A 15,576-nucleotide genomic window follows, 5' to 3' on the forward strand; every position below is an offset into this window, starting at 1 on the left:
AGTGTATACTAGTGTCGTGTATAGTAGTGTATAGTGTAGTGTATAGTATTGTATAGTGTAGTGTATAGTGTAGTGTAGTGCCTCCATAGAGCCCAATGTGCTCACTTACCGACCATTCCCCTGTTAATGACGGGCTGTTGTAGCTACAGTAAATATTAATGAATGCATTGATTAACCTTGCTTCTTTTAATATTATGTGTTAATAATGTTGTTAGTATATTTACAAAACAGGAGGACTTCTCCACAAATCTGGCTGTCGCCTGATGATGCTCGTTGTAATTATTGGCGAAACGTCGTACTCAGATTTTAAATGTTGTGGCTTGGCTTTCCAACACATTGGTGTGCTGTACTAGTAACGAACTGGCATGTTGTTTTTTGTGAGAAACCTTGCTAATTGGCTGTGTCGGGTGGTGGCGGGTTTAACGACACAACATTTATATATTTACGCAATTTAACCCAAAAAACACCTGCATTATGTAAAGTAAACATTTTTTGGGGGTTGAAAAAGGGGTAACTTCAGATGCTCCGGGAACGAATTGAGCCTTTAACGTGCATTTCCTATATTCGCTTAATGACCAACGACAGGTTTCATGGAACCAATGGCCATCGGCTAAGAGGGGTTATTTCCCGGGTCTGTCCCGTGACCTCCAATTCAACAACAGCCTTCTCACCTCTCCCACCCCACACTGAACTGGGCCTGACCTATAACCCCCTCCTCCCCACTAACCCCCGCTGATCTCCGCCGCCCACCGCGCCTGCGCAGGTCGCCCTTCCGTCGGCGAGTGGTGCCTTCTTCCGCTTCTTCGAGGTGCGGGGCGACAGCGAGGTCTTCAAGTTGGACGGGACGAGTGCCACGCTGCTACCGGGCAACACCCAGGTGCAGTTCACGAGCCCGGCGTCGGTCTTCAACGGAGGCGTGGAGCACTACATCACGGTGGACGAGGGCGCCATGAGGGGCGTCGTCGGCGGCGTAGGAGTCAGCAACACGAACGCGCGCGTCAAGAAGGACTGGCGCTTCCGGCTGAAGAAGGTCTATTACGGTGAGTGGCACGGAGGTGGAGGAGGGAGAGGAGGAGGATGAGGAGGGTTGAGGGGGTTGAGGAGGATGAGGAGGGGGAGGAGGGGGAGGAGGAGGAGACAGTGGTCGTGTGTTCTTCATTGAGCAACGCATTCGTGTCTTGTGTATAGCAGTAATCATAATTTACGGTCGTTTGCAAGGTGCCATCCACTAATGTGTCGAGGCACCTTGTAGGCATAAGGGAAAAGATCACGTGACATTTTTTCATTTCAAATTGCAACTCAATGCGAGCCCGGCACAATACACCGGGGCTGGATAACAGAAACTCCAGGAACGGCAACCCAATTTCAGCGCGACAGGAACCCTACAAAGGGGCACGATCACGTGACCTTTTAAAAAATGGTGGAATTGCCGTGCGACAGATTAACCACGCGACGCCGCCATCCCCACCGCCCTGGCGCTTTCTAAACCTCGGAAACCCGCCTGTAACCGCACCCCATTCATCGCCCGCCCGTAGCGTGGTGCCATGGTGTGGGCGACCCTCACTACCGCTCCTTCGACGGCAACCACTTCAACTTCATGGGCACGCGCACCGTCGTCCTCGCCTCCAACTGCATCTCCAACCTGCCGGTGCCGTGGCGCATCCTGGTGAAGAACGAGCACCGGCGGCGCGCCGACGTGTCGTGGACGCGTGAGGTGCACACCGAGATCTACAACCACACCATCTCCTTCATCCGCGACAACAAAGTCCGGGTACGTGCGCCGGGTGTGTGTGTATGCATGCTTGTGTGTGCGTGCGTGCGTATGTGTGCGTGTGCGAGCGAGTGTTTGAGACGAGGCTCGCGACAGGATGCTTGGACCAGGCCAGTTGGAGGCAGTCGCCCTCCAGCAACGACGGAGGGCACACAACAATGAGCGAAGCGCCGGGCAGATAAAACGTAGCGAGATGGCACCGTAGGGGGCAAAGGTGGTGTATCTGTCAGTCAACTCAATCAACCCATGGCACCTGCTGGGTCTGTCCTGTTACCTCCTGTCATCCAGCCTGGCACATTCATTAATCCATAGCACCTTGGTCTGTGTGTCAGTGGGTGAGTTTGTGAGTGAGTTGCATAGTAGGAAGCATAGGTCGTGCCTCAGCCAGTTATCTCAGTCAACCCATGTCACCTGCGTGTGCGTGCACAGGGACAAAGACGAAAGGTCCCCCCGTGTAGCCTGACCGGACTGTTAGCGAGTAGCAGCACATACGAAGGCCGGCACTGCGGCACACGCAGGGAGGCGGGTGGCCAGTGCCACGCCCGACCACCTTTGTCTCCCCAGCGGCGATGTTCACGCGGTCGCGGTGTTTGTGCATACCCCCACCCTTCGCTTCCGCAGCTTGACGGCGTGGCGGTGAACGTGCCGTATTACCACCCCGCTGAGCTTTTCCGCATCACCAAGTCCGGCGAGTACTTCGAGCTCAACACCGGCGCCTTCTTGAAAGTCGAGTACAATGGTGAGGGATTCAGCGAGGGTTGTTTCTTTTGCCTCGGCTTGCCGAAGAGCCTCTGAGGGACTCGACATGCCCTGCATCACAGCCACGTCTCTGAAAAGGCGTTTTTTGTAATTGTTTTTGTTACAAACGTGACATTTAATTCTTTACTCGGCTTGTAGGGCTAAGTGGAGTTCAAAAATACATGTGTGTGTGTGTGTGTGTGCATTACCCTGTGAGAGGCACTGCCTATCATAGGGTGAGGCTAAGAGGCCTATGTGGGGTATAAAGCCTGTTTAGTCTGTCGTTTGTCACACACGTGGTCGATCTCTTCAAGTTCAAGTTCATTTATTAGGAATAGCCCTGTGAGCCATTCGGCTCTTAAGTCGGGTGCAACCGCAACAAACAAAATATGAACACAGAACTTCTTAAAGCGACGACGCGTAATAGAAACATCCTGGAATAAACCAGCAAATAAAAAAAAAAACGAATTAAAACGCTGTGTGCAAAAATCCTAATGTGGTGCAAGTCAACAATAACAACTATAAGACAATTTAGATTAACCATATGTTTTCGAATCACCAAAATAAAGCTATAAAAACAATGTTACAACAGTAATCACAGGAACTGTGATTCAAAATTTTACAATAAACGATATACAGAGCACGTACGACCAAACTTGCAGCAATAGCTGGCAGCATGACACTCCCAGTGTATGATGTGTGAGTCAGTGGTAGTGTGAGTGAGTGAGTGTATGATGTGTAAGTCAGCGTATGATGTGTGAGTGAGTCAGTGGTAGTGTGAGTGAGTGTATGATGTGTGAGTCAGCGTATGATGAGTGAGTCAGTGTATGATGTTTAGTTTTCAGTTTAGTTTTCAGTCTATTTGGTATAGCCCTGTGAGCCATTCGGCTCTTGAATCGAGCTGCAGTCGCCAGCAGCAGGGGGGCCTCTATCAGAGAGCACCAATTTGCTCCTCAACCTGGTCGTAGATGCGCTTCTGCGGGCGTCTGGAATGCTCTTCCTTCCGATATTAGAAAGCCACAGGAGCTATGCACTTTTAAGTCATCTAGATTGAAATCTCATTTCTACGTATGGTGCGACAGAAGTCCAAGGTACATACACACATGCATGGTCGCTGATGACATCACTTCCTGTTTGCACCAGGACAAAAAAGGCCTCTTAACCCCAACCCCACCCCTAATTCGCTAGCATTGTATTATCCTTGGCAAAAATTGGTGAACCTGTGATGCCTATTTTTTTATTCCGAATTACATTTGTATCACGATCGGACGAGGGGCAGCTCACAAACCAACCCCCCTCACCCCCCCACCCCCACTGATTATCTTCGGCACTGCCGTGTGCAGGGATGAGCCGCGTGCGTGTCCACCTCCTCAACAAGGACGTCTACGCCGCTGCCACGTGCGGCCTCTGCGGCCTCTGGAACAATGACCCCAGCGACGACTTCATGACCCCCAACGGCACGCTGGCGGGAAGCGCCGCCGAGTTTGGCAACAGCTGGGAGCTTCAGGAGAAGGCCGTCAGCGAGAGGTGCGAGGGCGAGAGTTTCCCCCCGTCGAACGTTGGCGTCCTATCCGCGGTCAAAAAAAATAATTACGTGTGCGCGAGTCACCCGTCGAGTTTGTTCTCGTTACCGATGTCGCGGAGAGCAAAGCAGTGAAAAGCCAATGCGGCGGCGGCGCGTACGCCACCGCGCGCTACGAACCCGCCCGCTTGTGCATTCCCCGCCGACGCACCACACCCCGCGCGCGTAACTCACCTCACGCGCCTCTCGCCCCTTTCAGCGGGAGCAGCGACACGGGTGTCTCGGCCAACGTCTCCCTGGACTACTTCCTCAACATCAAGGCGGGCTTCGGCGACAACTGCGGCCTCCTGAGCGACCCGGCGAGCCCCCTGGCCCCGTGCTTCGCCGTCGTGGACCCGGTGCCCCACCACGCCGACTGCGTCTACGACCTCGTGCTCGCCAAGCTGGACGTGGCCGTCCTGTGCCAGGCAGTGCAGGGCTACGTGAGGGCCTGCAATGGCGAGGGCGTTGCCTTCGCGGCAAACTGGAGGAATGCCACCAAGTGCGGTAGGTGCCTCCGGGAAGGAAGGGGGGAGGGGTTATGGGTGTCATGGTGGCTAGGAGATGTTAACTTCCTTGCCTGGTATACAGGAGGTTTTTGGTTCGATCCTGGCCCTGATGCCTGCTGTTTATTTCGAGTTAGCATGTTTCTCTCCACGTGGTCATGCGGATTTTTCCCTGGGTCCGCCAGACTTTCAATTCCATACGTTTAAGAGTGTTTGACTGCCACTTCGTGACCGTCTTTGTTCGACGGCAAGCCACATTCTGAAGCCCTTAAGATGTAGCTTACTTGACTTAGGCCTAAATAATCTGGCCCTGGGTAGGTACCGGGGTTGGGTTACCCCGGCGATAGGCGGGGGTCGTGGGGGGGATGGTGGCAAGCGATTTGGGGAAATGTGACGATGCATCGCGTTACACCACCACCAACACTGAAACTTCTAACAAAACAACACTGGACACGTGCATACTGCTGCTTCTGCGAACACTTCCCACCCCTAAAGAGGGTGCTGTTTTGCCAATTGGGGGGGGGAGGGGAACAGCCGTGACTATGGCTGGCTATGGGCATCGGGAAGAATAGGCACGTCGACATTTTAATTTCTGACTTAAAACTTTCGTGTCTGCAGGCATTGATATTCTTGGTTCTTTCGGTAAAGTCACGTCGATAGAAAAAAAGTAATAAATAAAAAATTGCATAAAATACAAAAAAAACTAATAAATTTAAAAGAATAAACGCAAAAAACCCACGACGTTTCGATTGCAACACAAGCGGTCTTCATCAGGCGTGACTTTACCGAAAGAACCAAGAATATTTAAATTCACACCGCTGATTTTGGGGTAGACTGCCAGACAGAAAGACACCCAGGGAGACACCCGATGGCTGTGTTTTTAGGGTAGGATACTCTTCATCAGGTAAACCTGATGACAGACGCTTGTGTTGCGCCCGAAACGTCGTGATTTATTTTATTTTATACCTACGTAACTTTACCGAAAGAACCAAAGAGTGTGAATTCCTGCAGTCACGCAGCTTCAAATCAAGATTGAGTGTAGGATAGTTTTTGTTTGGTTCATTATTCAAGAGTAATTATTGAAGGGTAGGGTGGGGTTAAGAGGCCTACGTGGGGGTTAAAGGCCTTTTTGGTATTGGTACTAACAGGAAGTGATATCATCAGCCACCATGCCCAGATTGAAGTGCAGATTGGCGCCCCCCTGTGGAGGACCCCTGCTGCTGGTCACTGCAACCAGGATTAGACAGTCTTTAAACTCCACGTAGGCCTCTTACCCGCTAATCGCCACTAAGTGATGGTGACGTTACCACGGCGCCTGTGCCAGACCAGGTACACGTTGAGGCCATGTGAAGTGTCGAAGGCTCGCTGACAGGAGGTCACAGGACAAACCCAGCTGCCATGGGTTGGCTGACTTAGATGACTGGTAGATGCACCAGCTCCTGTGCCAACTCGCTGCATCTCAGCTGCCCAGCGCTCCACTCGTTGTTGTGAGCGTCGCTCATCTGCCCTCAGTATTTGTTGGAGGGCGACTGCCTCCAACTGACCGGTAGCATCCTCACAAACACACACACACACAGAGGTCCACATACAGTGACGCACACACACAGATACGTGAAGTGATAGGGTGAGGTGGGTGTAAGGTCAGGCCTATTTTGGGGTAAGAGCCTGGCTCTGTCCTGGTGCTAACAGGAAGTGATGTCATCAGCCATCATGGCCAGGTTAAGGAGCAGATTGGCACCCCCTCTGTGGAGGTCCCCCTGCCCCCTACAAGTCAATAGACCAACCACGTGTTTGAGCAAAGAGGACTAGACGGGCTTTATTCTCCACATGGGCCTCTGAAACCCACCGTACTATCATTACTTATTTAATGGGCATTATTTATTCAGTGTAATCCAAAGCATGAACCTCTCCACAATCGACTTCCATCTCACACACTATCACCAATCACACACAAAAGACAAAGATCCCCGTGTAGCCTTTAACAGACTGTTGGGGCAAGTTCCGTTAGCAAGTAGCACCGATCAAGGCCAGCTCCAGGATGCAAAGGGGTGGGTGGCCAGCGCCAAGCCAAGCCTGGCCACCTTTATCTCCCTCGTGACGATGTTTACTACACACCACACCAGGTACTCATTTGAGGCCGAGTCGACCTAGTGGTGTTGGTGGCCGTGCACAGTGCCCCAACCGCTAAGCTGCAATTCCCCCATCATGCCATTCACCACTAAATGGCGGTCACGTCACCAGGGCACTTATGCCAGGCTAAGTGCACATTGAGGCCACGTGAAGTATCGAACGCCCTCTGGCAGGAGGTCACGGGGCAGACCCAGTAAATGCTATGGGTTGACTGACTGAGATGACTGGCCAATGCACCACCTGTGCCCCCTGCTGTGCCAACTAAAATATCCACCAATCGCACACACAGCACATCCTAGTGGCACTCGCCCACTCTCCGTTCCGTCTGCCCCTTTGTGAGTGCGTCTTTTCCCTGACTCTTGTCCCCCCCGCACCCATCAACCCTCGTCACCGACCACCGCAGAGATCGACTGCGGAGCGAGCGCGGCCTTCAAGGACTGCGGTAACGCGTGCCCGGCCACGTGCTACGACCCCAGCGCCCCAGCGGACTGCGCTGACGCGTGCGGCGAGACCTGCGAGTGTCTTGACCCGGCCCACGTGTGGGACGGAGACGAGTGTGTCGCCCCGGCGCTGTGCGGTTGCAAGGACGACGACGGCAAGTACTACAAGGTGAGCGTGGCAAGCGCAGCGAGTTCCTGCCACCTCGGGTTGGGGGGATATGGGACTGGGGTAACAAGGGAATGGTTGCCGTCTCATCACTCATGAAGACGCTGTAGAGAAAGCAAGAGACCTGTTCTTATGGAGAGAGAGAAAGAGGCGATCGGTTTGTCGGCCTTTAAAAATTGGGAAGATCTTGATCTTGGACTTGAACAGGGGCAGGGAGTCGACAACACGGGATTCTGGATGGAAGGAATTCCAAGTGATGGGGGACAGCAGTGGAGAATGAGCGAACCTTGACCGAGGACTTAGACAGAAAGCCTTGGTTTCTGGAGCAGAGAGTGTATGGTGATGTTTTACACACCGCACCATGACTCATTTGAGACTGAGTCGACCTAGGGGAGGCCCAGGACCAGTCCAGATAATCGCCAATGGTGTTGGCCGTGAGAGGGAATCGAACTCGGCTGGCCAGGTTCGTAGCGCAGCGTAGCGCTAACCGCTACACCACCGCTCCACCCCACTCACACACATACGTCCGATCCTCATGTGGCCGTCAGGTGAAGGATGTCTTCTGGAAGAAGGACTGCTCTGCTCAGTGCACATGCGTGTCCTCGGGCAACATCCAGTGCCAGAAGAACCCTTGTGACCTGACCCTGAACTACTGCGGCGCCGGGCCCCAGGGAGACTACGGCTGCCAGCCCAGAATCTGTGAGTCACTGCAGCCACGGTCAGCCCGCAGCATACACATGGGTCACCGATGACCATGGTAATTCCGAGATACGTCAGTGACTACAGTCATAGTCACCCCAAGCTAAGTGAGTAACTACAGCCATAGTCACCCCAAGTTACGTGAATAACTACAGCCATAGCTACCCTAGGTTACATAACTACAACCATAGTCACCCCAAGTTACATGAGTAACTACAACCAAAGTCACATCAAGTTACGTGAATAACTACAGCCATAGTTACTCCAGGTTACGTGAGTATCTACAGCCATAGTCACCCCAAGTTACATGAGTAACTACAGCCAAAGTCACCCCAAGTTACGTGAGTAACTACGGCCAAAGTCACCCCAAGTTACGTGAGTAACTACAGCCAAAGTCACCCCAAGATGCATTACGGACAGGTTTGTTCGTATCTCTGAAAGTCCGTAAGTCGAATGTTTATGAGAAGAGGAATCGCCGTCCGTATTCCCGTCGTTGACCATGAGCTCCGCGTTGTGTCTCACCAGTGGAGTGCACCGCGTGGGGCGACCCCCACTACTCGACGTTCGACGGACGCAAGTTCAACTTCCAGGGCACGTACACGTACGTGCTCACGCAGGTGAGACCCGTGGCCTGCGCATTCGTATCCGAAGGGTGTGCGTAAAATTAATGTGTTTACGTAAAGTCCTTCGCCTTTTTTTATTTTCTACTTTACAAGAGCCCGGTGAAAAGGCACGAAGCGTATCGAGCGAAGGGGTAACAGAAAATTTCCGCGGGACGACCGAAGTCCAAACACAGTGCTCCTGGGGGCCTCTGGGAAAGGGGAGGAGATTGGCGCTCACTGCCCCACACATGTATAAACGGCGAACAGTGGGGACGTGAGGGAGGTTTTTTTCGGAGGAGGGCAAGTGCACCTCACAAAAGCTTCCGAACAACGTAACCTACACCCGCCCAGTGAACCTGACGTAGGCCTCGGCAAGGTAAGGTAAAAGTTAAAAGGTAAAAACAACGAGCCTACCTTTACCCTACCTTTTACCTTCCCACAATACAATCGCTCTACCCTTACCTTTTACCCTTTAGCAGATAAAGGTAACAGGTAAAAGGTAAAAAGCAACGAGCCTACCTTTACCCTACCTTTTACCCTTACCCCATACAAATTACCCGATTACAGGGTAATTACTGGTGTACTACTACACATTAAAAAGGTTTATAACGGTAAATGCTAGGTAGATCGCTTTAATCATATAGAATACTCTCGATGATTCCAATTGTACACGCTTGTTGTCGTTGTTGTCGTTGTCATCGTTGTCGTCGTTGTTGTATCCTCAAATCTTGTAACTCAATTTTAACCTACTTCCCAATGTGGTATCGACTGCAAACTTGGTATACTTATGTCATACTGATGACAATATATTCTCATAAAAATATATATTTTAAACATTATTTTTTAGATGTTATGTTTCGCCTTGGGTCTCATTGTCCACGGTCAACTAACGTTGGCTGTAATTGGCCATGGTCCCTTACGTTGTGGCAAGCTTCGGGGCCGCTTCCTGGAGTCGTGGAGTTCTGCCATTACTCGTACATTTTATAAAAGCTTATTTTTAAAAACGTTTTTTCAAATATTACTTATTAAATGGAGGCCACGGACTGCGCCACGGAGCTTTTAGCGGTAAACAAGGTACCGTATTTACCGGGTAATACTTCGCGCTACCTTTACCCTACCGGGTAATTCTTCCAAGCTACCTTTACCCTACCCTTTACCTTACCCCTTGGCATGTCGACACCTTTACCCTTTTACCCGGTAAAAATGGTAAATTACCTTACCTTGCCGAGGCATAACATGCCATCAGTATAAGCCGCGCGGAGCAGTGACTATCTCCCGTCTTAACGACTCCCCTCGGCCACCGGTAAGTACCCCGTTTTAACGCGTGGCGGTGGTTTTCACACCGCCGCCATACATTTTCGCTATGCAACGTGGGTTCATTTTCCGTTGGGCAAGGCTTATGTCACAGAACGCGCGCTCCGTTATAACGTGTTAATGACCGCTCCGTTGCAACGCAGAGCGCGCCGCTCCATTATAACAGAATTTCTGAGTTTTCGTCAATGAACTAGTTTTTTGAGCTGCGCGGCTGGGCGGTACGGTGATACGGTACGTGAAAATCATACAGTAACATAAAATGATACAGTAACGCCGAGTGATACTTTAACATAGAGTGATACAGTAATGCAGAATAGTACAGTACACGGAATGATACAGTATGTGTAGTAATACAGTGCGTGGAATTATACAGTAACGCGGCGGTGTACCCTCAGTTATTAGTTCCGCCATCTCACCGAACGGCGTGCTTCGTGGTACATCGTATCTCGCCAAACTTATGGGGAAATTGTTTTAGCTACATTCGGCACTTTTTAGGAACTCATCTACTACCGCTACGACTAGCGTATTAAATGAGGACTTCCTGTATGTATGCATGGGAGAGGCAGCATAACGGTTAGTGCGCTGTGCTACAAACCCGGCAGACCCGAGGTTCGATTCCCGTTCGCGGCAAACAACACGACAGCAGCGCTTGCCCCAACAGTAAGCTTAAGGCTACGTGGGGGACGTTTGCCTTTGCAGCCGTGCTCGGGCGCCGACTGGAGCGTGAAGGTGAAGAACGAGAATCGTCCGGGCAACTGGGAGGTGGCGTATACGCGTGAGGTCATCGTCGACATCTACGGGTACCGGGTGATACTCGCTGCCGGCTCCAAAGTTTCCGTGAGTGCCACGCGTCACTCTGACCCCAAACCCCCCTTCTGCTCCTGCTGTGTCTCCTCGTCGATGTCTCGCCCAGTGTGTCGTGTCTCCGTCTGCTACTCATTGTCCCCTCAATCTCTAATCCCCCGTGGCCTCGTCTGCTCCTCAGGGTCTCTTCAATCTGGAAGTAATCCCTTATGTGTCTTTGTCTGTTCATCAATGTATCTTCTTTCATCTCTCTATGTCTTCCCCAATGAATCTCGTTCTTTCCTCCATGTTTCCTCCTTCTCTATGTCTCCTCCACTGTATCTCCTGCTGTTCTCTGTTCTATTCATCCCTTTGTGGAGATTCTCTTCTGCCCAGTTTTGTCATTCATGTAGCTTTTTTGTCCTTATGCTCTTTTTCCCCCTGTGTTTCCTGCTGATGTTCTGTCTCCTACTCGTCACCTTATCCTCCTCTCTCTCTGTCTCCCCATTTGTGGGTTTCCTCTCCATGTCCCACCACCGCAACCCCCCCCCCCCCCAACATTACCTACTGTGCGATGCCTTCCCAATAATTTAACCAACTCTTCCATGCGTGCCATTTTAACAGTGATTGTGATGTTTATATTCATAGTCAAAAAGCACCCAACTCTCAATCAGATACAACTGTGGGCTTAAACCTCAGTCGGGGTTCAGATCATCGCATTAGCGTCATTCCTACACGGTTGAATTAAAACGTGGCGCCACCACTGCATGTGAGGCCCACCGTTCTTTGCTCTGCGTTAACTATTTTCGTCCCGTCATGGGCAGGCGTAATTTACGCAATTGGCTTAGGGCTGCCAACAACTTGCAAACGGGGCGCCATGCCGTCGTTTACTCGAGCAGCGGAAAACCTCCCCTGACGAGTGAACGACGGGCGTGGTCCGATAGAGAGCCCCCACCGACACCTGTCGTCCATCCTCACTTCGCCTTACCTCTCCCCTTGCAGCTAAATGGCGTGAGCCTGAACCTGCCGTTCTACTACAACAGCAGCGGCCACGAGTTTTCGGTGACTCGCTCCGGCCACTACATGCGCGTGTCGGCCGACTTCGGCCTCGAGGCCCTCTACGACGGAATATACCGCGCAAGCGTCAAGCTGCCCACCATCTTTGTGGCGTCACTCTGCGGCCTCTGCGGCAACATGGACGGCTTCCCCGCCGATGACTTCACACGCCGGGATGGCTCGCAGACGCACAGCGCCTCCGAATTCGGCAACAGCTGGAAGGTGGAGGAGCCGGGCATCATCGACACGTGAGCTACGGTGGTCTCACAGTCGGATCCTTCCCCCAAACGAATAAGCCTCGCTGGCCCGGCTAGGATAATGCCACACTTCGCGTGGTCTCGGCGTTTGCCGTATGCCTGTGTTGGGCCCGATGCTGAATGCACTAGGCCTGGGAATAGCGTTGCCAAGCTGTCCTTTTCCCCCATCCCCGCACCCCCCTCCCCCCCTCAAGATTACCTTGTGTTTTTGAGGTGGCCGTCATTGGACACCTGCAGATCTTTCCAACCTGGCATTAAAAGTACACTTTTTTCTTGTCAGTTGCATAATCATGCACCACTCAAGACTGTGAATTCACGTGGAGTACTACCCTTGTTTGGCATTGTGAGATATGCTTCTGTTTTCCGTGATATATCCCAATTTTTGTTTTCTCAGTGTTGGCAACCTGGGACAATAACTTGCACTCAGCCAACTTATGGATGCATTCCCCTGAAGGGAATGGGAAGCCTATATTAGGCTGAATGCCAAATGTGTGAGACCTACGACAATGGCAGACCCAATTTCAAAATCTGAGGCAAAGTGGAAACCAGCAATAGGGTCAGCACCAAATTAATTAGGCGTATGACTACGCACAGCCTGTAATAGGCCAAAAATAATCAGCGTTAGGCCTAAGACAGTGCAGAGCCTATTATAGGCCTGAGAAAAATCGCAGTCTGTGCTGGCTATGTCTATTACCAAATGCATTAGACTTTAGACAATGCAGAGCCTGCACTAGATCAAGCCAAAGTTAAGCCAAATCCAAAACATTGCAAAAGCCTGCACTAGGCCTGAAATTGGACTGCAGAGTCGCTCCCATTGCCCTTCGCTGCCATGGGGCGTGAAGTGGCCACGGTGAAAAGTTGTTGTGTTATGGCGTTTTCGCCGGTGACAGCCCTCTTACTTATTTATTTTTCTCTCTCTCTCCCTCCCGGTGGCTTTTGGGCCTTGCAGAGGTTCCGACGACACCGGCAGAGCTGTGGTTCTTGATGCCAATGCCGTCAACCAGGCCCAGCAGAACGACTCTTGTGGGATCCTCAATGACGTTGCGGGTGTCTTCGGCTCATGCCTGGTGCTCGTTGAGTCCATGCCGTACATTGACAACTGCGTCTTCGACATGGTGCTGCTGAACTTTACTGACGACGTCCTCTGCAAGGCCCTGGAAGCCTACTTCGCGGCCTGTGTGAAGGCCGGGGCTCCCGTTGAAGCGTGGCGGAGTCCAGCCCTCTGCCGTGAGTGTTGGACCGACATCTCAGCTCTCCATAATATTTACGACCGAAACAGGAGGATTTCTCCACAAATCCGGCTGTCGCCTGATGATGTTGGTTGTTGTAATTACCGGCAAAACATCGTACTTGAATTGTAAATGTTGTGGGTTTACTCTCCAACACACCAGTGTGCTGTACTAGTAACGAATCAGCATGTTTTGTTTACTTGACAAACTTTACTAATTCGCTGTATCGGGTGATGGCTGGTTTAACGATATATTTATATTTACGTTATCGAACCAAAACCTCTATTAATATTGGTCGTAAAAACCTACGTGTTAAAATCACTGCTCTCCCTTCGATACTCACCTGAGCCAGTGGGGTGAATTTTTTGCGTAATAAAAATGCATTACAAATGCACATCGTCCAAAGATTAGCGAAATGCCTGGCTCATGCCGCTGCTAACAGAAGGGACTGAACTAACTGAAACTCTAAAAATCCCCATCTAGAGGCGTTTTTTTACGTCTGCTTGCCAGGTCTCACTCCGAATCAGATGAGTGCCTTTATTTCGTTAAAAGCTATGTATCGCTGTGTGGAAGCGACCTGGCCTGTCGCTCCATACAAAGTTGCGGGTTCTTGGACACAGTTATACCATCCCATATCTATGCTTGCAAAGCCTGGATCCCTTTAAAGAAACATCTGTACCGGTTGGAAATATTTAGGCTGGCTTAGCACAGTTGAAGTTCAACACACACACATACATCCTGGGATTATCCAGACTCGATTTTGTGAGGGGCTCACAGATCCTTGAAAGATACGGATACAGTGACTCAGTGAGCTCCTCCAGCAGGCAAGGCTGCGTTACCTGGGTCATGTCGTCTGCATGCCCGGCCACCACATGCCCAAGCAGATTCTGTTTGACATGGGCTGGATAAGAGATGGGACCGTGCGGTGCAGGAGGATGTGCAGCTGGGTCTACTTGCCGATGACCGGTAGCAGGAGCTAGCAGGAGGTAGCAGGAGGCTCATGAAGGACACTACTGGGCAATTGGAGGCAGTCGCCTTCAAATCACGGAGGGCAAAGAAGCAAAATATTTGTGCTCATCTTTCAATCTCAGTCAGCCATTCACTCGCTCGCTCACTCACTCACCCATCTATCAGATCACCCATTCACCCACCCATTTGTGCAGTTACTCGCTTACTCATTCACCCACTCAGTCACTCACTCACCAACAGCCTTTTGAGGATACATGCATGACACCTCTGAACGTGTCTTCATTGCTTTCTCTCATTCACCTACCCACCCATTCACACACCCACCCATTCACCCACCCACTCACCCACCCACCCACTCAGCCATTCACCCACCCAGTCACCCACTCGCTCACTCTATAACGCACTCAGTCACTCACCAACAGCCTGTTGAAGCTGCACGGCTCCACCTCTGGGCGCGTCTTCATCTGCTTTCTCTCATTCATCCACCCATTCACCCACTCACTCACCCAACCACACCTCTGCTTGCGTCTTCATCTGCTTTCTCTCATTCATCCACCCATTGACCCACCCACGCACCTACCCACTCACTCACCCACGCATCCACCTATTCACTCACCCACTGACTCACCCACCCACGCATCCACCCACTCACTCACCCATTGACTCACCCACGCATCCACCCACTCACTCACCCATTGACTCACCCACACACTCACTCACCCATTCACCCGCTCACTCACCCAAGCACACCTCTGCGCATCTTTCTCTCACTCGTCCACCCACTCGCCCACTCACCGTTCACTCACCGAACCACTCCTCTGCCGCCCACAGCTGCCCCGCAGTGCCCCGCCAACAGCCACTACTCGTACTGCGCTCCGCCGTGCCCCGTGTCGTGCGTTGACGGCGCCGTCGAGGGCCAGTGCCAGGGAGACTGCGTTGAGGGCTGCGTCTGCGACATCGGCTACGTCCTGGAGGACGACGCCTGCGTGCTGGCCGACCAGTGCGGCTGCGTCTACAAGAACAAGTACTACAAGGTGATGCACTGCCTACTGCGGGTTGTTGTAACCATGAGGTCACCTGGCACACGTTGACTCACACACTACAGCCTGTACTACCACAAGGTGGTGCACTGCCTACTGCGGGTTGTTGTAACCATGAGGTCACCTGGCACACGTTGACTCAAGACACAGGAGGATGTTCCGTAACTGTGTCGTTAGAACCTGCCACCACCCGACACAGCCAATTAGTGAGGGTTGTCACATAAACTGAACGTGCTCAATTCGTTACTAGTGCAGCACACCAGTTGTGTGTTGGAGAGCCAAGCCACGTTTCTCCAGTAATTACAACCAGCTTCA

The 15,576-nt window shown here is 51.7% G+C and overlaps 1 protein-coding gene across 1 annotated transcript in view; it reads left to right on the forward strand.

Annotated features, from left to right (window-relative positions):
* The window catches only part of LOC144733731 (IgGFc-binding protein-like), a 44,312-nt gene that overhangs the window by 12,455 nt on the left and 16,281 nt on the right, over positions 1–15,576 (forward strand). Inside the window, exons 10-21 of the mRNA XM_078615754.1 lie at positions 764–1,040; positions 1,536–1,771; positions 2,393–2,510; positions 3,853–4,036; positions 4,291–4,577; positions 7,110–7,324; positions 7,861–8,011; positions 8,537–8,628; positions 10,627–10,764; positions 11,713–12,014; positions 12,973–13,250; positions 15,053–15,255. Of these exons, the coding sequence (XP_078471880.1) occupies positions 764–1,040; positions 1,536–1,771; positions 2,393–2,510; positions 3,853–4,036; positions 4,291–4,577; positions 7,110–7,324; positions 7,861–8,011; positions 8,537–8,628; positions 10,627–10,764; positions 11,713–12,014; positions 12,973–13,250; positions 15,053–15,255 (2,481 nt within the window). The remainder of the gene's footprint in view (positions 1–763; positions 1,041–1,535; positions 1,772–2,392; positions 2,511–3,852; positions 4,037–4,290; positions 4,578–7,109; positions 7,325–7,860; positions 8,012–8,536; positions 8,629–10,626; positions 10,765–11,712; positions 12,015–12,972; positions 13,251–15,052; positions 15,256–15,576) is intronic.

This window comes from Lampetra planeri, chromosome 48, assembly GCF_965212315.1.
Source record: "Lampetra planeri chromosome 48, kcLamPlan1.2.h2, whole genome shotgun sequence".
NCBI classification, from domain to species: domain Eukaryota; kingdom Metazoa; phylum Chordata; class Hyperoartia; order Petromyzontiformes; family Petromyzontidae; genus Lampetra; species Lampetra planeri.